Source organism: Carassius auratus, unplaced genomic scaffold, assembly GCF_003368295.1.
Source record: "Carassius auratus strain Wakin unplaced genomic scaffold, ASM336829v1 scaf_tig00215431, whole genome shotgun sequence".
Classification (NCBI taxonomy): Eukaryota; Metazoa; Chordata; class Actinopteri; order Cypriniformes; family Cyprinidae; genus Carassius; species Carassius auratus.
Window position 1 is genome coordinate 99,221 of NW_020528086.1, and position 26,217 is coordinate 125,437.

General features: G+C 36.5%; 1 long non-coding RNA gene and 1 gene segment (V, D, J or C); one reads left to right on the forward strand and one right to left on the reverse strand.

The window, feature by feature from the left end:
* Positions 1–595: 595 nt before the first annotated feature.
* On the forward strand, positions 596–6,741 carry LOC113094828 (Ig kappa chain V region 120-like). The segment is given in 2 exon segments: positions 596–792; positions 6,367–6,741. Coding segments are annotated over 2 exon segments (366 nt in total).
* On the reverse strand, positions 2,857–5,244 carry LOC113094832 (uncharacterized). Its single transcript, XR_003288175.1, has 2 exons — positions 5,105–5,244; positions 2,857–3,388 (listed from the first exon to the last, which is right to left on the reverse strand). It is a non-coding gene; the product is annotated as an uncharacterized LOC113094832 (long non-coding RNA).
* Positions 6,742–26,217: the final 19,476 nt, after the last annotated feature.

Consider the following 26,217-nt stretch of genomic DNA (forward strand, 5'->3'; position numbering starts at 1 on the left):
TTGAATTATATTCTGCTTAAATGAATTTGTTCAAAGATTCAAAGATCTGAGTCAGTAAAATGATCCCCATCACACATCTGAAGCAGAGCACAGAGAACAGCGGTGTGTGTTCCCGGTCTGTGTCTGTTCTCGTGTAGTTCCACTGAAGATAAAAACAGATCTGGACCAGAGATGACTTCTCGTTCACTCTTGTGATCATTATGCAGCAATTTTTTTGTGGACTTCAAAAGATGAGAAAGAAAACTTAGCAGTGTTTCTAAATTTGTCAATTTCTGTGCCTGAAATTTGTTCAGTTTTATTTTTCATGGTATTCATAACTGGTTTATTGTTTCTAATTTACCATAATAAAACCATAGACAAAAGTTCCTCTTGTAGCCTTATGTTTTCTGTAGTCTGCTGCTTTTTCCTCGTGTTATTCAGCTGCAACTATTTTTTTTAATCTTATTGGAACCGAAACTATAGGAATCAATAAGAATCTGAATCTATAAGCAGAATCAGAATCAGATTCGATAACATTCAAACAATACTGAATCCTAATCATTGTAAGATTATATATTCTATATTTTTTGTAGTATATGTGTTTGTTAGCAGCTCGAGCTGTTGTGAATCCTGCCCACTTCTTTGCATGGTCAGCACATGCTTCAGTGCTCTGAGAGTGTTTATAGAGCTGTGAGTTTAACACTTCATGACTGAGAGCAGAACAGAACACAATCTTCATCATCACACAAGACACAACAACAACAATGAACAACATCATCATCCTCATCTGGACCATTGCAGCTTTTATTCAAGGTAGGATGTCTATTTTTCATAATGATAATATGTTATTATTTTTTAACATCAATTTAATATTCTGATATTAAGAAGATTTGCAAACTAATCTATTTTATTTTATTCAGCCTCCAGAGGAATCACTGTGACTCAGCCTAAAGTTAAAACTGTCCAGCTCGGTCAAACAGCTACAATAGAGTGTAATACAGATCCAGGAATATATTATAGCTACTTAGCCTGGTATCAGCAGAAACCTGGAGAAACTCCTAAACTCCTCATATATCAAATAAACAGCCTCCAGTCAGGAACTCCATCTAGATTCAGTGGCAGTGGATCAAACTATGGAAAAGATTTCACTCTGACCATCAGTGGAGTCCAGACTGAAGATACAGGAGATTATTACTGTCAGAGTGTACACTATATCAGTAGTAGCTGGGTGTTCACACAGTGATAAAGAGTCGTACAAAAACCTCCGTCAGTCAGAGTCACAGTGACTGCACTGATACAGCTGAGAGACACTGCAGCTTGAGGAGATACAGTTTGTAACAAACAGCAGTTTCATCACAATACAATATAACATTGATTCTTGTTTTTTATGATATGATTTGACATTTGCTATTATAGCAAAACATGCCACAATAAGATTATGATTTGATTAATACACACAATAATAAAGCTATATATAAGACGTTGACATCACTCAACTAATGTTTCCTTCTGGTATTTTTGAACATCAGAAAACAAATCACCTGAAGACAGACGCTTCATATAATGACTATAACACGACATGTTTCCATGTAGGACTGAAAAGAGTTCCTTCTTGTGAAAGAGCCATGGCCTCGGACTCGATTCTTTTTGTTTAGAGAAACAGCAGCCAGAGTGATTCAGTAAGAGCTGTGAGAGACACAGATACTGAAGGACACACATCAGAATGAATCATTGACTGAGTCTCATCACAGATCAACAGTTGATTCAATCATTCAGAAGGTCAGTATGACTGCTGAGAGTCTCAGTGTGAACAAACCTCATCTCTCCATCAGTCCAACACAACTGACTCATTTCAGAGAATAAAGAGTCAAACAGTCAAACTCATATTTGAGTGATTGTGTTCCTCTCAGAATAGAGCAGCTCCATCAGCAGATGTTCAGCGTCCTCACAGGAGCTTCATGATACAGTAAAACTACACAGAGTCAACACACAGATAACCAACAGTGATCTGTTTCAGTGTTTGAGACTCACAATTTGGCTACACACTCTTGTGTCATAATTTCCTTCATCTGCAGGTGTTTTCATGCTTCACTGAGTGACATTTGATTATAAAATATGAGCTTGAGTTCTGGGGCATCATTTATGAAGATGTAGGTGTCTGAATTTCTGAAATGTCCCTACAAACAACTTATAAAACCATCAAAACAAAAATGTTCCCAAATCCATTAATCTTTATAAATCTTAATTCAATTTAAACTCAAGCATAATGTAAACAAACACATAAACCTGCAGAACAACCACAAATATCTCTTCATGGTTCAGAAGAAGTACACACACAACACTGATCAACACAGACACTAATAACACAGTATCATTACTACTAACAGAAATCTTGTATTTCTGAAGAGAATGAGTCAATGTTTAATATGATCATCATGTTTTAGATGTAAGATATGATTCCTGTCAGTCAAACTGAACAGACTGCATTCAGTCACTTCTGATATCTGGACGTGATGCTTTCCATTTGACCCACAGAAAGATTTTTTGTTTTTATGTTTTATGACATTTTCATATACAGTACATTTGAATTATCTCTTGACTACAGCAGAAGTGAAACTGGTGTGTTTCAGTCCAGATCATGTAACCAATCAAACAGTGACTCTGGGAGTGTGAGCTGAAAATCTCATTTGCATTGTCAGGGTGGAGTGATTGTGATCCTCTCAGAATAGAGCAGCTCTGTCTCCAGAGACCATGGTCAAACCCCAAGAGCTTTATTTGACTAGATTTACTGCTACTGATCGAGCTTCTGAAAAACACCTGGACAAACACTACATGCATCTTCATCTGTTAGTTGAATGATGTTGTCAGACACAAATGGAGTTTGTTGAGAAGCTTTATTGAATGTTGCAGCAAACACAGCAGATTGAAAGATCAGCCAGTGCTTTGACACTAGAGCTCTCTTTCAGTATTGAGTTGTAAATGACTACAGCTGCAGCACTAGACTCATGTGAATCCTGCCTGACACAGGACACTCAGATACGCTCATCTTCAGGAGAGAGCAGCGCTCACTGGAGAAACATCAGCACTGCGAGCGACTAACAGCGACTCTTGTGGAACGAGGCCTCATGAGGAGCTCCATCATGTGTTACTCTGCAGACGTACTGCTCTCCCGCTTCCCAGCGTGCTTTGCTGAGGGTCAGGACACTACTGCGGCTGTAGCGGCCGTCCTGCTCGCTCTCTGCGCTGGTCACAACCCCCTCGGTGACCTCTGAGCCGTCCAGTGTCCAGCTCACCAGCGCCCCCTGTGGAGAGTAAGAGCTGAGCAGGCAGAGCAGTGCGGCTGAGTCTCCAGAGATCTGCAGAGAAGAGGGCGGCAGCAGAGACACTGAGGGCTTCACTGTGGGACCAGCTGCAGGAGACAAACACAACACATTCACAAACACAGAGAAAACACACTGCAGCTCCAGCACTCTTCTGTCCTGCAGCATTCACAGCATTTCAACAGGACTTTCAGCAGCAGACATGAGGAGTGCAGTCAAAAATCACTACAATCTCTTCATTCATCTTATTCAACATAACTACAGCTGATATTACTGTTTCTTCAATAAACATACTACTCAAAAACTTTACACATTTAAAACAAACCTAATAAATAAAACTAAACAGACTAAGACAATGACTACTGTAAACTCACTAGTTTTTACATCCTAACAGTACATTGTTTTTATGTGTGTTTTTTAATACATTTCACATTACATTTCAAATACAGATTGTGTGATACAGATTGTGTGATTACAAGTTAGAATATATTACCGTTAATAATTAGAAAAAAAAACAACAGGAATTAGAACAACAGGATCAAAACAGATTCAGAATCATTAAATAATCTGCAGAAAGCTGCTACCTATACATTTTAACATCAAATCTCTCTTTTTCTGTTTAAGACATCTACAATAAAAAACTATGAACACAATATAGAAATGTATGAAAGAAAAAAATATATAAACTGATAAAACATTATGAAAGTGTTGAGACAGGAATTGTTTGTTCAAAGTGAATATTAACACTTTATAATAACGTTCAGTTTTTAAGTAATTTATAATTGATTAATGATAGTTAATGATAAACTAATAATTTACAAAATATTCACAAGCAATTAATCAGTGATATGCTAAGTGTGTGTTTTGTTAATTCATTAAACTAAGTAAACTATCAATTATAAAACATGACTGTGTTCATAAATGATGTATACGTGAAATGTTAATATTTTTACCTATGTTTTGTACATTAAGTTATAAATAATTTACAAGTGATTAGATGATGATTGACTAATAATTTACAAAACATGACTATACATTCACAAATGATTATTAAGTAATATGCTAACGATTTATAGATCTTGTAAGTTATCTTTAAAAATAGCATCATGAAATAATCAAACAGATCTTTAGTAAAAGATTAATACACTAAAACAGTATATACTAAATTTTTTAAGGTAAGTGTTTGCAAACAATATATTTTAGCTACATTAAAATGAAAATGTTGATAGTTAATCAACTAAATTTGTGTATTTAAATGTAGTTAAAATAAACTGATTGAAATTCAATGATTTTTTTGTATAATTACTAGTGAAGTTACTAGTTAATATATTAATCACTTCTAAATCATTGAAATATCAACATTATCTCTCCATGTGTGTCAGAAGGCATCTGTCTAACTCTCACCAGTCGCCCTTACACTGCAGTACACACTACAAAGTGTTCAAAACCTGTTGTGTAAACGCATGAATACTTCATTTACAACACTTTCTGCATTCTTTAATCTAGTGTAAACTAGACATTTACATTTACATTTACAAACATTTACATCAGTTGTAAATGTTTTACAAACCTGCCGGTTACAGGTTGTGTGTGTGTGTGTGTGTGTGTGTGTGTACACACTGGGGTGAAAGATTTAAAAATGATGAGTAGTTTACACTTTCACAATAAAAAAATGAAACAATATTTTAGATTAAGTATTTTTTATAAATAATATTTATTGTCATTAATAATTTTGTTGTTTCAATTTTTAAAAACAGTTTTTTATTTATTTATCTAAATTGCAAGAATTAAAAAGACAGACTTACCGAGCACCAGTTTAGTTCCTCCACCGAATGTGTACCACAGTGATACAATCTAATGAAACACTCGTACAAAAACCTCTATTCCACTCGAGTGAACACACACTCCAGCAGAGAGAGAAACACTTCCACACACTGAGAGTAGAAACACTTCAGCTGTTGATGGCAGTCATTTAGTAAAAAATAAATAAATAATGATTTTCAAAAAGTAAGAATAAAGCTTTCAAATAAAATATCTTCAAAATGTTCTTATGTAACACTTTTTCAAGATACAGTATATGTTTAATGACCTAATGACCTTTGACCTCTTCTATCATGGATGACGTTGTGTTTCTCATGATGTTTCTATTCTTCATCTGCAGCTCAATCACTGTGAATCCACTTTACATTTGAAACCCCTGGACCTGGATTCAACAACTGTTACTAAAAATAATGATCATACTTTATTTTAAGATCCAGTTCTCGCCATTAACAAACCATTAACTACGACTTTTGCCAAAAAAAAAAAAAAAAAAACAACAACATAAAAAAAAACCTCTTAATTCACTGCTTATTAGTTAGTAATACATAAAGTATTCTCGTAGCTTCATAATATTACGGTTGAACCCTGATGTCACATGGATTATGTTACCGATCTCCTTGCTATGTTTCTGTCTATGGAGGGTCAGAGCTCTCGGATTTCATCAATAATATCTTAATTTGTTTTTCTGAAGATGAACGGAGCTCTTACAGGTTCGGAGCGACATGAGGCTGAGGAATTAATGACAGAATTATCATTTTTGGGTGAACTATCCCTTTAAGTTTGGGTACAGTTAATGTGTTAATAATAGGCATTATAATAAAGCAATTATTTAATAGAGATAAAAAGTCCCTATACTAAAATGTTACCAAAATGATATTTATGAAAAATTAGGATCAAATATACTATAATATGGTTTTGTTAGCAGTTCAGTCTGTTGTGAATCCTGCCCACTTCTTTGCATGGTCAGCACATGCTTCAGTGCTCTGAGAGTGTTTATAGAGCTGTGAGTTTAACACTTCATGACTGAGAGCAGAACAGAACACAATCTTCATCATCACACAAGACACAACAACAACAATGAACAACATCATCATCCTCATCTGGACCACTGCAGCTTTTATTCAAGGTGAAATATTAGGGTTTGATTTAAATAATAAGCTATTGTTGTTTTTTACCATTTTAATATACCAATATTCTGCTATAAAGGTGATTTACTGACAAACTGACTTCATTTTCTCTTCTTCAGCCTCCAGAGGAGTCACTCTGACTCAACCTAAAGTTAAAACTGTCCAGCTCGGTCAAACAGCTACAATAGAGTGTAACATAGATGTAGGGATATATGGAAGCTACTTAGCCTGGTATCAGCAGAAACCTGGAGAAGCTCCTAAACTCCTCATTTATTACATAAAAACCCTCCAGTCAGGAACTCCATCTAGATTCAGTGGCAGTGGATCTCGCAGTGATTTCACTCTGACCATCAGTGGAGTCCAGACTGAAGATACAGGAGATTATTACTGTCAGAGTGCACACTATATCAGTAGTAGCTGGGTGTTCACACAGTGATAAAGAGTCGTACAAAAACCTCCGTCAGTCAGAGTCACAGTGACTGCACTGATACAGCTGAGAGACACTGCAGCTGATGATGGAGGTTATTTATTATAACTCTTTTCTGAAATGTTGTTTGTCTCTTTTACAAAAATGTTATAGTCTTGTTATGATTAATGAGTCTTAAATGTGTTTTTCACTCATAACTTCACCATGGATGTATTTAATTCATCATTTAAAATGTTCCAGCATTAAACAATCCAATGCAATCTGATGATACTTACAGTTTTCAGGGAAACAGTCCTCATGTCCTTTCAATCCAGAATTACATGAAATTAGTTCATCATAACATTTCCTTTTGTCAGTAGTGGAAATTATGTTTTTGGAAATCAAACAATCAAATAATATTTTCACACTTTTCTCATAATTTAGTAAAATTATACCATGATTGGAAATGACTCAAAAATAAATTCTAATTTTCAGTAGAAATGGCGCCACAGTCATTATACAGAATAATAAATATTATTAGGTATTGTAATAGTTATAATTATAATTAATTTTATATTTTAACACTGAAAGTCTTCCCAAAGAAGGATTTGAAAAGCAAGAACAAAATCACGAGGTATTCAGTTTTAGTATGATATTCAAATAACCAAATAAAAGACTGATCTTTAGCTTTTAGTTGAAATTCATTATTGTGCCTCATTGCACGGCTCGGTGGAATACTTGATTCTGATTGGTCAGTCGCGACATTTCGAGGTTTGCTATCCCTCGATAACAACCAGTAAAAGCCAATAACACAGATTCATCCGGGTAACTGAAGGCAGCGCTGTACTCTTACTTTAATTATTTGTTCTTGGTGGAAGCTTTGCATTTGTTTAGCTAATAAAATATTAAAACTTGAATTGAATGAATTTTCCTCCTCTGCTGAGATCTTCAGAGATTTAATTTCTTTGATTTACAGTTGATTTTACCACATGCTCAATCATCAGTTATTTCCTTATATCATAAAGATTATTTTATTTTCTTGATTTTAGGACAAACACAGTGTCTGGAAATTACATTGAAATAACATGAGTCTAAATCTAATGCATCCTGAGAGTGTTGATTTGGTCCAGAAACAGTATAAATTATGCCTAAATGAACCTTAAATGTTGTTGAAAATATTTCCACTGACCACTTTTTAACTAGTTTTCAACCTTGAAAACCTTGAAAGGAGGAGGTTCTGTGAACGTCTAAATCGGACAAACAGAAGACGTCATAAAAAACTTTCATTCTGGCTCCCCAGTGGACGTCTTTTCAACGTCTCCAAAGACATAAAAAGACGTCTACTGGACGTAATTTTGCCCAGTGGGTGGGAGTGTGGACTGATAAAGAAGTTCTCTTATGCATATAGGCAAAAATAAATTACAAGTAATTATCATGATTTCATTCATTTATCAATTGTCATGATTTAGACACAATATTCTTCCACAAGAAGCACAATGGCTAGAGGGCCGAAAGTTACACCGTCACGATCTGTGCTGGGTGGAACAAGAGAGAAACTTGGAGTACAAATAATAGTCTTTAATCCAGGAAACACAGGGGACAATCCACAATGGAAACGGCAGGAACACTAAACACAGGATAACAAGGGATTTAGGAGATATCTGAAATCAAATTAAAAATTAACATGATAGAGAAACTGGGTCATAGGGAACAAAACACACACAGACAGGTCCCTCATCCTGGCATACACAGTGTGCCTTTAAATTATGAAATAATTCAATCTTACATGTAAAGGATTACAATAATTGTGCAAATAATGTAAAAACATCAAACCCTATTACACCAGTTATTGAGTGAATTCTGCAACAGTTTTTAACAAAATAAACTAAAAATTGTGTGCCATTTAACCAGGGCTGGCATGTGCTTACAGGTGAACTAGACAGCAGTCTACTGTGACAGTACAGTCAGGACAACAAGAAGGAGAGAGAATTCATTTGTTATTAATTTTTAACACATGACAAAGTGTAGACACTAGGTAATTAATTGTGCAGTGTAGAAAGCCTCATTGATTATATGAACATTTTGTAAGGTCACGATGAACGAAGACAAGTGACATCTTTTTGATGATTTTAAGGGAGCACTTTTTGGCGATATAATTTGGAATTTGTATAAAACATTTTTTTTTTTTTTTTTTTTTTTATGTACACACTGCAAAATTTCAGGAATGATGTCTGCATATTAATGCAGGATTTACTCTCAACATAGCAGTGACAAACAAGGTGATTGGCTGAAGTCAGTGGTTGCTGTACACCTGAATGTAATTAGGACTCTCTATAAGAGATTGGTGCTGTGTCTGAAATCGCTCACTCATTCACTAATCCCCATATAGTGTATGGCAGTTCAGGTCACTATTTCAGGAAGGAGTGAACAAATAAATAAGTGAACGGATTCGGACAGTGACGTATAACCTACGTCAAGCATGAGACTTGGAGCTGTTGCAAAAACATTGCCATATGTACTTTTATATTACATGTACCTAATTTAAGAAAATAATACTAATAGCAATAATACTCAAAATTACTTTATATTGCAGTTATACATACCTCTGCGTCCGCTTTGTGATTTCATGGATGGTATATTATTTTTTATTTTTTTGTAATGCTTTTGTTCATAATCATTAAATGCTATTAAAATAACGGACTGAGAACAAAAATAAACACACATAAACACATTCATAAATATGTATTTGTTATTTTTAGTATCTTGACACTCGCTCAAGCAGCGTTTTGACCTCCGATAAGATGGTTGTAGAGCATCCTCAGGCGACCGTTAAATTTACATCAGAATACACTAATTTACCTGTTATTAACGAAGAAATGTAAATTATCCACCAAATTATCATCATTTTTGTAAGTTAACAACGATGCCACCTCAGTAAATTAGTCAAATATTAAACTGAGTTATTGCCTATATAACATATTTTAATATAAATAATGTAGGAAAAACGTTAAAACAGAAATAATAAAGATGTAAACTTCATCTTTCATTCAAACTCGCTCGCTCCCGCTCTCGCTTCCAGCTCGACGCTCCTTAAGCATTGGATTGTGGGAAATACTGCTTCAGCGAGTGTACATCGGTTGTACACTCGAAATCAGAATGAATTGTGGGTAAAAATAGTGGACAAATGTAGGGAATGAAGTAGTTCACTCAGAATTCGGACAGCACTACAAAATGGCTGACACCCCATATAGTGCACTATATAGTGGATAGGGAGCGGTTTCAGACACAGCACGGGACAGAGATGAGAGCATGGAGGGCTGATCCTGGGAAGATCTTGCGCTGGTCTCGTTTGTGCTGTATGTTGGACTCTTATCAGCTCGTAGAACCAGGGCCATTTGAAGGAATTTGGGGGCCCCAAGCAAAATGGACATAGAGGCCCCCCGACCCCCCACTCGCAAGCAAAGCCTACAGGAACCACAGCATAGCCATACAGTTTAAGTTCACCCACACTTTACTGTATATAAATAAAAAAGGTTGACAGTGCAAATACGGCTTGAAAAAATAGTTTGGTAGGAATTCAAAAGTGTCAAAACGTTGAGAAGTGATGCATCTGTTGATGTTGAGGATGAAGTTGATGGTGTAGCTGGGACATTAATTTAAAAAATAAAAATCTAAAATTACCTGTGAAGTAAGTTTTACCATTTCACTGTTAACATATTGAAAGAGGTCACTATTACCAGCTCAGGGGTGCGTTTCCCAAAACCATTACTGCCGAGGATGTTTTGTATTTCATCAAAGGAGCGATCAAAGGGGCACTCACACAGTGTCATTGCATTTTATTCTTAACCAGTCGCTGTCTTGGGGCCCCATGCCAGCTCGGGGCCCCAAGCAATTGCTTGGTTTGCCTGCCTTGTCGCGACGGGTCTGCGGAGAACTCATGAGATGTGAGGGATTTGGGAGATCACCGGCACCCTTTGATCCATCTCCTCTGGGATTGTTACCTACTTACCCACCTACTGACACACTGATTATCATTTACACTGATTCTTAATATTGTTCTATTTTACGGATTAATAAATCAATTTATTAATTAGCTGTGGTGTGTGGTGACTCCCTTATTTTGTTGTGACTCAGAAGAGATCGTAACAAATGGGGGCTCATCCTAAAACGAAATTACATCATAGGATGAAATTTGGTTCATATTTGGTATGATTTCGATTGGGGAAAAATAAATAAAATCTTGAGCTTTCGGTATGCACGTTGTTTTGAGACACGTATATCGATATTGTATTTTAACCAGCTCGTGAGTTTGAAATTAGTCATTAAAGGTAAGTGCTTTTTTTTCCAGGTGATACATTGTTCATTTTCTTTTGGGTAGGAATTGGCATTGCTTAGCATTGGTTTATTATTTTACCTTTTTTATTTTTTTGCAGTCTTTTGGGCGAAGTACACCGCCGTGGTTTTGGATTGAGATGTTGGTTAAATTTTTAAAATGTCCGTATCTTGGTGTTTAAAGTCACTTTGCTCTTGAAAGTTGCATGAAGACTAGGCATAGGTTAGTTTAGTGGGTTGGTAGGTAGTTTAGAGGAGGGGAAAGTGAATAATTGTTTCACCTGTTATGTTTCCAAAAGGGAAATCAATGCACTTACTTTATTAACACACACACACAGAACATGTAGGATTCATATTTAAATAGACTTTTCTGGCTGAATATTTACAGATATTAGTCCATATCGCGATTTGATGTGGGTGCAATGACCTTCTTTTGATTAATTCATTCAAAGTTTTACAAATTCCGTGACATTCTGTGATAAGGCCTTAAATGGTTTAGCTCCTGCATACCTAACTAGCCTTATACCACGTTACAATACATCACTCTAAGGTCACAAAACGCTGGATTTTGGTAGTTCCTAGGATAGCAAAGTCCACTAAAGGAGGTAGAGCTTTTTCACATTTGTCTCCCAAACTCTGAAATAGCCTTCCTGATAATGTTTGAGGCTCAGACATACTCTCTCTGTTTAAATCTAGATTAAAAACACATCTCTTTCGCCAAGCATTCGAATAATGTATCTCCTAAATTCTGAGAGTAGTTGCATCTGATCAAATGTGCATTCTTATTCTTTGGCTTGGTTTAAACTAATTAATTTTACTTTGTTGGACCAGCAGCTATGCTAATGATGTCTCTATTTGTTTCTATGTTTTGCCAAAGGATTTACATCTAGGATTTACACAAGCTCCAGTCTGGATCCAGAACACCTGAGAAGAGATGATGCTGGCACTCAGAGGACACCTGATGATGCTAACCCTGAATCAACAAACAGAACTAACAAATATTGTTACAAGTGTGATTGCATCATGTATTAATTGCTGTTAATAATGTTCATCATCTGGCTGACTATGTCTTGTATTATTTTTTTCTGAAAAATCCTGTCATACGCGCACAAACTGATAGTCACCACTTATAAGCTATTACTAAATATTGTAGAAAATTTATTTTCTGTAAAGTTGCTTTGTAATGATTTGTATTGTAAAAAGCGCTATACAAATAACCTTGAATTGAATTGAAATAATCTGGGACCAGTTCCCCAAAACGTTCTTGTCGCTAAGTAGTTCTTAACCTATTCCTTAACCTCTCTCTTAACCTTATGGCACGATTCCCGACACATTCGTACGATAAGTATATATTCTGTAAGTCACACTTTCGTAAGTTTGGTCTGGACCATTCGTAAGCTCTCCCTTAGCGTTATTTGAGCTCAAGATGCTACTGTATAGCAGTCTTTAGAAATCAGCGCAGCACAGTACAAGTCAAACTATGACAACAATGATTTTATGTTATGGACATTTTAAGACTAATAATAAAATATGTTCGCAATGGATACAGGCCCATTTAAGTTGATTTTTGTTTAGTCCATGTCAATTTTTTTATTTGGCAAAACTTAAGCCCTTTTGACATTTTGCCTGACGTGACTATATAAAAAAAAAAATTGGCTCCCAAGACAACTCATTGTGGAGCTGCTGGACCTTCTCAGACCTGCGCTTGCCAGGCTAACGCAGCAGGTTTTTGCTTTAAGCCCTGGAGTCCAGCTGCTTGCACAGCTACGGTTGTTTTTTTGTTTTTTTTTGCTTCATCGAGGTCGTGGGAGAGGGCTACACGGCCTAATCAAGACCTCTGTGTGGAGGTGCGTCCACACTGTCACCAACACCCTTCTGCGCCATGCCGGGGATTACATCCTGGTGGATGGCATGCTCATCCTTATTGCCAATCCATCAGTGAATGATCATGCGTAGGCTACTTATCGCGAAAGGGATATGCAGCCATAAACGTGCAGGTTATAGTGGCCCATAGGGGTGTGATCTCTTTTTATTGAAAACATAAACCAATTGCAATTAATACCGCATTAAACAGAAGTAACTGCATCTGCTTGCCAATCAATTCTGATTGTAAAGTAAAAAGTGAAAGTGACGTGACATTCAGTCAAGTATGGTGACCCATACTCAGAATTTGTGCTCTGCATTTAACCCATCCAAAGTGCACACACACAGAGCAGTGAACACACACACACACACACACACACACACACTGTGAACACACTGCCGGAGCAGTGGGAAGCCATTTATGCTGCGGCGCCCGGGGAGCAGTTGGGGGTTCGATGCTTTGCTCAAGGGCACCTAAGTCGTGGTATTGAAGGTGGAGAGAGAACTGTACATGCACTCTCCCCACCCACAATTCCTGCAAGCCCGGGACTCGAACTCACAACCTTTCAATTGGGAGTCCGACTCTCTAACCATTAGGCCACGATTTCCTCAATTAATGGTACCTTACCATTAATATAAAAGTCTATTACATAATTTTTAGAAGTCGTTAAACCCATGTCAAGAAGCGGCACAATGGGATAATGAGGGTGGATGATTAGCGAGGGATACCCCGTTCGTCTAAACGTCACAACATACTGTGTGAACATATTACTGACGATTTTATAATTTAATTTATAGTCTATATTTTACTGATAAATAAATGTTACTGTAATAATTTGAGGAATGTTTCAGTTTCACAGGAATGATCGTTGTTCATGGATCTGAAGGTGAATTACCTGAATTTGGTCAAATTGAGCATCAAAAATTGTTCTTTATTGTGAAACAGCTCTGTGGATAGAGATCACTATAGATATTACGAGCTAAGTCAGTCCCCAACAAAAGCAGTTAGTCTTGTAGAAGTCAGTGAATGAACTGATGAATACCCATTGGCTGACTATTTGATTGGACATGTGCAGATGGTAACAATAAAGAGATTTGTCTGCTGCAAAGGTAAGAAATAAAAAGTATAAAAAGCTTCAAAATCAGTCTTTAGGTTTTTTGTTTGTTTCCCATAATGGAAAAGCTAATTTGATTTACAGTGATCTTCTATATGTGTATAAATTCTATATGTGTAATTTAGGTCTTTAATTATTCCACATTTAAAAAGTGCTGTATCCAAACATGCAAACAGGTGTTTTAGGTGTGTTCACTATTTTTTTCCTCTTCAGTTTACAGACTGAGGCACTGGACAATGACATCAGCTGTTCTTCGAATCATTATGTGGGTGAGCACTTTTCAGAGAGTGATTTTTCCATCTGGCTTGCCTGAATCTGTGACTGAACTAGAAGATGCCGTAAGGAGTCAATGTAAGGACCCCTTTCGTCTGCAGTTCATGGACACTCTTTTTGATAACCAGTTAATGAATTTGACTTCAATTAAAGCCACAATAAAAATAATAAACATGATTGACTCCCTCTCACCTCTGAATGCTACTTCAGCTGGCCCAATGGACAGTTAAACTTTTGCGCCAGGACATTCCGAAGTCTCTACATCCATTTCTTCTCTCTCCTCTACCACACGACCTTATTGGCCTGAAACATTCTGCATTCCACCATTTTCATATGACGCAGAATTTAAGAATTTCACAGGCAAACAGTGTCTTTAGAGAAAATGGAACACTGCTTATTCCTGATATAAAGCTGAAGTCAGATATACAGTACTTGAGGGGTTGGTCCAAAAATTGTTCAATACAAGGTCTATGTCACAGACAGAGAGTTTGAACAAGTGGGAGAGGCACTCATCAAGAAGCATCCATGTTTAACAGAAAGGGGCTCAGACACTGGGTATGGGGGTTGGTAAGTGAGCCTTAAGTACAAATTATCTAACTATGGCACACATCTCTGAAAACTCGGATGTCCTGAAGTTACTGTAAATTCTCTAAAGCATAAGCTAGATGAAAAAAAGCCCTGCCTACAATGTAAAGAAGCCAAAGAGAGGTGAAGTGCACTATTGCCCCTCATTTTCCCCTGGAGAGAACGACCATACTTTGGAGATGGAGATTAGCATGACCTCATCGTCAGGTTCCTTAGAGGGGCCGGGAGGTTAAATCCTTCTCGGCCCCCCTCGGCCCCCCTCAATACCCCCTTGGGACCTGACTCTAGTGCTTAAATCACTACAGCAGGGTCAATTCAAGCCAGCTCTTTGTCTGTTTTGGAGGCCGGCAGAGGGGGAGTGTCGTCTCTAAGCAGAGGATGGCCCACTGGATTGTGGATGCCATAACCCTGGCTTATCAGGCTCAGGGTGTGCCCTGACCGTTCAGGTTACGAGCTCACTCAACTAGAAGTGTTTCATCCTCCTGGGCGCTGACTCGTGGCGCCTCGCTGACAGATATTTGTAGAGCTGCGGGTTGGGCGACCCTTAACACGTTCGCTAGGTTCTATAGCCTTCGTGTAGAGCCGGTATCCTCCTGTGTTCTCACCTCAAACGGGTAGTGGCACTGAGAGGCCCTGGTTAGGGTCGGCTTGCTTAAACCGCTCCAGAGTGTCCGTACTGTAGATCCTGTTGAGATCCTCCATCACCCTAAGCAGCTGGACGCGGCGGAACGTCCGGCACCAGACCTTCATGATGAATCCGTGAGAACCATGAAAGGGTGGGTTCCATATTGAGACCTAAGTGGTACTCCTATGTGTATAGTCCACGGTATAGCCCTCGAGCCTGTGTTACCCCGGCAGACTTCTGCCTTCCCAAGGGGGTTTTAATCAACTCAAATTTCTCCGTATTCTCCTAAACGGATTCTATATGCGTATTTGCCTCCGAGACCTCCTTCGGGAAGGATGGGGCTTCCGCAGCGTCCCGGCTCCAAGTGGACCGGGTACGTTTTCCCAGTGTTATCCAATCTCACCCAGTGAGAGTGAGTGGAGCTACTTGTTCTGAGCCCAGGCCTACACTTAATAGGGGTGCAGGCAGCTCACACAGAGCACTGGAAAGGGGCAGCATCCATGGCACTTTTATAGGGATCCCATATTCTTTGGTCACCGACGTGGCGTCGAGAGTGACCGACTGAAAGGGAACGTCTCGGTTACGTATGGTAACCCTCGTTCCCTGAAGGAGGGAACGGAGACGCCACATCCCGTCGCCATGGTTGCTGTACCGCCACTGGGCTGCCGGGTCCCCGGCTCGGCTCCTCAGCGAAAAACTGGTATGCATTGCAACTGCTGCCCTCTTATACTCACACAGTGATCAGCGGCAGCTGGATGCAATAATTGCATGCCATTTAGTTTACACTCAAAGTTGATTTGTCTATTGAAGCGATATCCCATATTCGTCGGTCACCAACCTTCAGGGAACGAGGGTTACCATACATATCCGAGACGTTTCATTACTTACTTATTAGGTAAGTAGCCGTGTAATAAGCAGGCTAATATTCAGACAGCTGGCTGTTATAACTGAATAAACCCTTTCAGTGTGATTCAAGACCCTCCTTCACACCAGGTCCTGATTACACTGTCTGGATTTATTCTTGTGATAATGGTCAATTGCCTGTAAAAGATCCCTTTCATGTCACACACTTAACCAAAAATTATATAAAGGCTCACATAACATTTCATAATTCATAAAGAATGAATTGCTGTCAGTAAATATATATATATATATATATATATATATATATATATATATATATATATATATATATATATATATATATATATATATATATATATATATATGCTAGTGTCTTTCTCAACTTTTTCACCCAATGCATTTGCATCCCTGAATATCACCATTTATATAACTTCATCTTTCAACAAGAGAGTTTTCCTTTTGTTAATGTGCCATATTTTTGTCTAATGATTCAAATGTATTTAATAGTGAGATGTCTAAGCAAATATGTGCAATTTGTTTAAATATTGACAGATTATAGATAGAAATAGATTTTAAAGGTTTACTACGTAGTTGGCTAATTGCATATGATGACGCTGAATTAGCACAAACCCTCTCTTTGTGTTACAATATTATCAAGTTTTACTATAAGCAGGCATTGAGAAATTAGTAATTAAAAGCATGAACAGTTATTTTTAAACCTAACTTTTTTTAACTGATTTTTAAAAATGCATTGTTTGGATGTCAGGTTAGCACACTATATTTTTTTAGTTTTTGTGTGTTTGTGTGCATGTATTCACACTCCATTTTTTGTACTTGAGGTTATTAGCATTACGTAAGTTGCATTACATTTCAAATACTAAAATCAAGCTATTATCAGTATTATTTTAGACAAAACATATTTGCCATACACATATATTTTTAGGAACTTTTAGTGAAGGAGACCCAAATTTGTGCTCTTTTGTTTTTATTGTGATTTGAGTAATGTCTTAAACTAACCTTTCTTTCTCTGCTCTGGCTTATTTTTTTTTTATTATTATTTTTTATTATTTATTTATCCTTTATTTAGCCAGGAAAAAATCCCATTGAGATATAATAATCTCTTCTTCCAGGGAGACCTGGTCAAAAACGGCAGCACACATAGTTTCAGACAAATAAATAATTAAAACACAAACAAACCAACAAATCAAAAATAGATCGAAGTTTAAGAAAAGCATTTACAAGACTCTTTAAATGTAGAATACAGAATAAATTTTAAATTGCTCAAAGATGGCAAAGACTCTAATTTCAATACATTTTGTAGGTCTTTCCAAACACTAGGGGCATAAAAGAAAAAGCATGCTTTCCAAATTCAGTGAATACTCTTGGGACTTTTAAACAAAGATGCAGCTGCGATCTGGTACCATAACCATTAGTATAAAAAGTTAAAAAGCTTGTAATGTAAGATGGTAATTTACCAAGGAGTGCCTTTGCAATAAATACATACATGTGTAAATGTCTCCTATGATACAAAGAAGACCATGATAAAGATTCATACAAAATACAATGATGCATACGGTATTCTGCACCACATACAAAACGTAACGCTGCATGATAGACAGAGTCCAATTTCCTTAGTACAGAGGAAGCTGCATGCATGTAAACAAGACCACCATAATCTATTATTGTTAAAAAAGTACTCTCAACCAGCTACTTTCGGGCTTCATAGGGAAAACAATTTTTAAAATGATAGAAAAACCCTAGTTTTGATTTAAGCTTCTTCAGCAATTGATCAATGTGAACATTAAATGCTAATTTTTCATCAAGCCATATACCTAAATATTTATAAGAACAGACTCTTTCAATTTCTGAACCACATAAAGTTGAAATTGTTATGTCTGTATCCTAACGGTGAGTGCGGTTAAAAATCATATATTTTGTCTTCTTTGAATTTAAAACTAATTTTAATTTATCCAACGAATGTTGTATAGCATTAAATGCTTTTTGTAAATTCAAGTAGTCCTATCATACACTTTATCTCAAGTCTTGATGATTTATTACCCTGATTTATGGCCTGATTTATGGCCGTACAGTCAGTGTAGATTGACAGGTAGTCAGAAGTGTGCATGGTCAGTTTGGATTGATTTATGACTATAAGGCCTGTCAGTCAAAGCGGTTGCCATGCCACTGGGTCCTGTGACCCTTGATTGACATGGCAGAGGTATGTAAATCAAAAGATCAAAGAGATCTCAGATTTGACTTGTGTTGTGTTTATTACTGGATATATGATGGTTGTATCTGTTACCAGAGCAGTGGGGGATTTCTTATGATGGTTGTATCTGTAACCAGAGCTGTGGGGGGTTTCTGTGAAGTTCCTTTCTGGCTTGTTGTTCACACCTAAAGACAGTGGGAGGTGTTTGGGTTCTTCCTGGGAAAAAAAAATGGCTGTGCAAAAGTGAGGGTTTTGACGTCTTGACAGGATCAATGTTTGTTTGATCTATATGGTGTTGATACCTAGGCACCAACAGGCCACATGCCCCCCGTCTACAAACACATTTGAAAAGGAGGGCGATGTCTGGTGTCTTTCCAGGTGAGAATTTCAAAGAGTGAGAGAGACCATTATCTAAATCATCAACTAACCAAGCCGCTGAAGAGATAAATAATTGAATGTTATCTGGAATTAATAAAATCAAACAGGCATTCCTTAATGTTAAGAAAATACTATCCATAATATGTGATGTGTAAAAGGAGTTGAAATCTCACGTTAATTTTAAAACCGACTTTAAACACACACACACACACACACACACACACACACATTGGTTTTCCATGTTCTATGGGACATCCCGTAGACGTAATGCTTTTTTAGACTGTACAAATTGTATTTTGCATCACCATACACCAACCTTACACTTAAACCTACCCCTTACAGAAAATTTCGTTAATTTTAAGATTTTCAAAAACACTTCATTCTGTATGATTTATAAACTTGTTTCCTCACAGGGACAAAAACAATCCCCAAGGATTTTGGATATTACCATCATTGTTCCCCATAACATGGGGTATACCTGAACCACACAAACACACACACAAACACATACACACAAACACACACACACACACACACACACACACACACACACACACACACACACACACACACACACACACACACACACACAGACACACACAGTAAAACTGAGTAAACTAAATTTTATTTATGAGCAAATTCGTATTTGTTGTTTTTACTTTGTGTTATGTAAGAAATGTTTTAATTTAATAATCTAAACTGTAGTATGTGTACTGTAAATGAACAAATATACATTTAGCTTAAACTCAGTGAAATAATTACACCTACCATTTCAAACATGTTTAAAAGATTACACATTGTGTGTCACTAAAGCAAGGCACACTGTCTATTGTCTTAAAAAATGTTTAAATAACCTGATGACCAGCATTGTTTCTTTAGATCATTTACGCACACAAGTGCTTTTTTCGCCCGAGTAGAAAACTCTTTGGATGTGTTTGGCAAAAACATCATTTCTACATCTTAAATGCATGACTGAACTTTTCTCATTCGACAGAAATACTATTTTCTAATTATTTACCCGGCGTATAACACTTGGTGTAAATGTTCTTACCTAGAACAGAAAACATACACTTTGACTATTTGACTATTTTGTAGGCATCATGTAATGTTAAATGGTTTACAAAAAAAAATTAGCACCAGCAGCTGTGATTTTCAAAATGAAAGAAATGTACAAGCTAAGGATGTTTCAACTATTATCATCATTTCCTTTTGACTCTGATAAACTGGTAATGAATTTTCTATGCAAGTGACACGATATACAGTTCTCATACTATTTGTGTAGATAGTTGTACTAAAACATTTATGACTATTTTTGCATGCCAGCAGATTATGTCAAGGGTGTTTCACATCTAAGAATCACAATGTTTTTTAAATGACATTTTTCTTACACCTCAAGATTTAGCCATATCAAGATTTTGGACGGCCGTTCACAATTTGTTTGTTGGACTGTACGTTTTTAGGTGATCTCTGTGTGGTGTCATCATAATAGGAATAAATGAAAATTAAGAAATTAAGTTACAGTTTTTCTCTTCGAGATATTTCTTTTAGTGCAACTTTGTGTCTGTCCAAAAAGTGTGATCACATGAAGCATCGACACAACAAAAAATTAAGTCTAGCTGTTTTACACTTAAAACTATTACAACCTAAACAAATGAAACGGTTCCACTGAAAGATGCCCACTCGTTTAATTTTGAGCATGTTAAAGTTTCCACACTCCTGTGTAGAGATAAATTTTATCCATAACCTTTTGTGTCTTCACGTGACCAAATCACTAAGAAAGAGAGTATAGCAAGAAAGCAAATGTTTACAAGGCATATAAAATTCAGAATACAATTGTTAAAAAAAATTATGCTGATTTGTAAATGGTATTTTTATTAATCCACTAGATTAAGTCATCTTGTTCAGATAGCAGATGAAACCATTCACATTTTGTTTGTTTGGCCGTTTTTGTTTGAAGACTCCTGTAAGTTCATGCTAACTCTCGCGTGGGAAAGAGAGCAGGGTGCGCACATCCTATTCATTTAAGAAAAAGTATTAAATATTTGACCAAACTTTTTTATTATTTTGACAAAACACAACAACATTAAAGATTGTTATCCGTTCCTATGGCCATCTTCTTTGACTCAAATGAAGCAACATCTCTGGTGTACGTAATCATCTACAATGTGTGTATGTGCTAAACATCTGTTTCTCCACTTCTGCCAGATTTGTTAGATGGGCTTTTGTTGTACAGACACATTTGAGAACTATGATGTTCTCACTTTTGTAATGGTTATAGAAAAATTCAAACATAACTTTTGCATACGGAGCAAAACTGACTAAAAATCACTGAATTAAAAAATGCAAAAGTGTGTACGGCATTTGGCAAAACAGGATTTTAGCTGTAATGAGCACATAAGACAAAAATTGTCAATGTGTGACTTGTAAATATATTCTATTTTATTTTATTTATTTATTTATTTTTACCAGAGATAGTCGACTGATCTGTTTACATGTTGTTTTGCCGTTTTCTGATGAAGAGTTTTCTCTGACTGTGGTCAAACATACAGTGCCTGTTCATAGGACTTTTTACAGCATAACTACAGCATAAAAATATCGCCCCTACATCTAGAGCTCTTGTTCATATAGCTGATGATGATGTTCACATTTTTAGTTGTCGTACTCGTTAGTTTCAACATTTCTACTGGGCATTAAAGAGTAGGCCTATGTGTACTCCCTTTATGTCAGAAGCATTAACATCTACTGTGTGCTAAGAATTTTCTGCTTTCTCCACTTTTGGTGGATTTACTAGAGGGACTATGTGACCTTGTTGTAATGTGATTACGTTTAAGATCCATATGATTGCACTAAACCCCCTTGAATAGGTTATAGACATACTCTTTTATACAGGAAATGTTTCCACAACAGAAATATGTATCAGAATAACAAATACCTAATTTGAAAATATGAAATCCTCTCTTCTAAAATATTGTGAACACTTTTAATGTTGATCCGGCCCACCAGCCGTGTATCTTTTTCATTGTTTTTTAGATAAAGACTATTCTAAGAGTTTGGTAAACAGGCAAAAACATGAACAAAATGTAGTACAAGATGATTAAATGATTGTGAAGAGACTGTTTAAACTGAGATTGTGATGCACTTTAGAGCTTTTTCTGGTCTACCAGTGTCACAAAGACACAAAATTTTCAATCAACTTGAAAATGAGTCCTGCCATTTTCTGTTCTGACTGTTACACTTAATACAAACCCGTCTATTACACTTAAAGTTAGACATTAAAAGTCATGGATGCCACAGGAACTATTTCCAGGGGCATGTTTTAGTCCATTTTAGATGGTCTGCACCAACACATGTTTTAGATGTTTTAGGTATTCATCAGACTAACAGGTTTGATTCGGGAAACACACACACAACTGGAACTGAGTGTTGTCATGTCTTTATAATTGATCTACTTTTACTTTTAAAACAACACAGTGTGAAATTATGGTCTTCGACAGCATGGGCCCCTGAAATGTTGTAGTATATCTTTGTTTTCACAAAATATCTAAACATTTATCTATCTTAAAATATTAGTTATTACGTGTTTACAAAGTTGTCATGTCTGACGTTTACATTTTTAAGAACATCTGATATAGTTTATCATCTTTTAAATTTTATAACGTATATTTCACCAAACCTTGACGCCTGAAAAATGGGTTTAGCATCAGTCCACATTTCAGTTGTTTGCCAGAAAATGCAACTTAGCCGAGATTTCATTACTGAGATAATCTACATGATGTGAAACTAGCTCACAGTTACATTAGAGTTTTGGGGTTCTAGTTTATGTTGAATAGTGTTTGTTACTGTTCCACATGTTTAACACCACATTACTCCATTGTGAAGATATGTACTGTATAAAAAGTTTTTCACTGTAGTAGTCCAACTCTGAAACCAGACCAAACAAAAATGAGCTTGAGCCTTAGTTGTGGCAGAATTAAAATGTTTTCTTTTTATCTTTCCATGATTTGTGCGTGTTGTTCTGAACCATGGTTTCATTTTAAACATCACAATCGTATTGTATTGTCCTGTATGATTGTAAAGAGTTTTGTGTGTCAGTCTCTGGATTTGTTTTTGTTTTTTTTTTTTGCAAACAGAACTGCTGTAATGTTAGCGAGCTCTTTGTGTTGTCTGCTTTACTATGTTTATATACGTCAGATTTCTTTAAATTTGCTCGATTAAAGTATTTAACACAGTTTTGGGTAATGTGAGTGTGTGTGAATATAGAGGATCTTTACAAATATTTTTTCTTGAAATATCCATCTAACACTCTGAACCGAGACTGCTTCTTTTAAATATAACATTAACGCATTTTTCATGAGCTCAGACCCATTGTTTCATAAACCACAAAAGATTAAAATGTGATTCAACTTTTTATTTCAACAATAGATTTTTGAATATACATTCATACATTGAAATAGTGAAGAAAATGGTCAAATTGGCATTACTAACAAACAGTAATAATGACATTACAGGTGGTCTAGCCAGAAAAGAAAATCTCTACAGGCCAGCACGTTTTGTTCTAGTATGTAGTTGACGTAAGTTTGAACAATTTCACATGTCATGGAACCATAATTTTTTGAAACCAACAATGTACATAAATCTGTTACACATGTACACAGACAGAGAACCTTGTTAATGTCCATCTCATCGTCACATTCAGACATCACATCCAGAATTTTTCTAGTCGTTACACAGACTGATTCTTTACTGGTAATAAACATACTAGTCAAATCAGGCCATGGGTTATTTTTCAGGCTTCTTACAACATTCATTTCATTCTTAAGATTTTTTACACACTTGGTATCCCCGGTACAATCATGATTTGGATTCTCTATGACCGCATGCATCAGTTTGATCATTTGTTCTCGGTAACGCTGTTTAAACATAGTGTCTATGTAGTCTGTTACATGACACGCTTCTCCCGGGGTGCAGTCGCACTTCAGCTGATCATCCGTAGCGGCGCCAGAACTCCAGTTGCAATCCATCTGCTTTTGCCCAGCGTCAGACATCCTTTTCAGAATTTAATTCAAGAGATAGACTTTGTACCCTAATCAATATAGAATGTTGTCACCATTTCCCAGAATCTGGACTGACTGTATTAATCCACGACGATCCAGGCCTTGTGCAATTTCAGTTTCAATTTCTGGTTTATGGTTCAGATCCGTCGAAGCCTTATTATTTGAAAAATTAGAGAGTGCATCAGTTTCAGACAAATTTGATTGTTGAAGCTAATTCTGTCAGTCCATGTAGATAATGTTTTGATCAACAAGATGTTGCAGTAGCTCCGTTGACCGTGCTGTAAAACCCCTTGTTTGCAGATCTAGGAAAACCTGCGATAACTGCAGAGTTTATGAGGTCAGCCGCTCACAGGGAAAGAAGACTAGCCATAGTCACGAGGAAGTAGTGGTGGATCTTCTGTACATTTAAACAAAAAAAAGGGTGGTCTTGTTTCTACGTTTCAAATGTTGCTTGGTTGGTTGTTGAGATGGGGGTGTTGCACTCTAAAAGTGGAGGAGGGTGAAGGGGCCTAATTAGGGATGTGTTTTGACCGGCAAAGCCTAGCTTATGTCACCAAAGAGAATTCTGTCATTTTCACTGGAAGATATTTTGATTATAGATTACGAGGTTTATTAGGATTTTTGTTAAGACACTTGTTTCAAGTAACGGTAATGTATTGTGCCTTGGGAAAACTTAATCCAACAGCCATTTATTAAACATAGAGCAAGGAACACATAGAAGGGTGAGTAAACACTGAAAAAGAAACATTACAACATCATTGTTCAGGTTTGTTATACCGAATACACTATTATCTGACTGATCATTCAGTTTTAAAATAAATTTAAATTGACTGAAACAGCTTGTTTATCATTGAAAAAATTGTTCTCAACATGGGTATGTCACATTGCTCAAAATATAGTCTCTTTTTGCAGCATTCATAAGGGTTGACCTCAGGAAGAGGCCAGTCACGATCAGACTCATCAAAATCAAAGTTTGTTTCAAAGTCCTCCCGACGTTTATTTATCTGCATGAGATAATTCTGGTCATGAAGCGTTTTGTTCCAATAGGATGCTATAGATATGTAGTCTGGTGGCTTTCTTGCATAGTACCGCATACCAGGCATTGTACCATCCCATTGGAAAATGTACCAGATGTTTTCATCCATATTAAAGTTTCTCCAAATTTGATTGTAGAAGTATGCCCAGTCTACGGCGGTCAAAAGCAGGTAGGTGCATTCGGATGTATATTCTTCATAAGATTCCAAAACGTAGAGCTTCACAATCTGCAACTCTGTCAAACACAAATCTCCCCACACGATCATATGACACAGTGAAATCTTGTTTCAAAAAATCTTCATCTTCAATGAGAACTTTTCTTATGCTCTTCCCTTGATTTTTCCCTTGATTCCCTTGGTACAAAAGTCAGCTCCTCTCTCATTTCAGCAGAACTTCTTGGCGGTGTTACACACATCATTCTTCTAGATGTTTCAGGACTGTTTGGCGCTGCGGCAGTCATTGTAACAGGAGCATGCAGAAAGTTTTCATTGGTTAACTATATGCCCCTAAAGCTTTTTTTAAATATCACACTTGGAAAGTAGGTAGGACCCCACAGGTGTGAAACAAACAAGGATGTGACACCTTCAGTAGTCTTAAAACATTGGATGCTTTAGCACATTCAGTGAGATTATTTTCTCTTAAACAATGCATGTTTTCCTTTCGAACAAAGCATTCAAATGATCTTTCTAGTAAATCTAAAGCACACTGTTGCAAGGTACTTTTGTTTACACCTTAAGTTTGTGATGACCACTAATATAATTTAATAATGTACAAATCGGCCGAGAACTATAATTATTATGAATGTATTAATGTTATATTTAAAAGAAGCAGTCTCGGTTCAGAGTGTTAGATGGATATTTCAAGAAAAAATATTTGTAAAGATCCTCTATATTCACACACACTCACATTACCCAAAACTGTGTTAAATACTTTAATCGAGCAAATTTAAAGAAATCTGACGTATATAAACATAGTAAAGCAGACAACACAAAGAGCTCGCTAACATTACAGCAGTTCTGTTTGCAAAAAAAAAAAAAACAAAAACAAATCCAGAGACTGACACACAAAACTCTTTACAATCATACAGGACAATACAATACGATTGTGATGTTTAAAATGAAACCATGGTTCAGAACAACACGCACAAATCATGGAAAGATAAAAAGAAAACATTTTAATTCTGCCACAACTAAGGCTCAAGCTCATTTTTGTTTGGTCTGGTTTCAGAGTT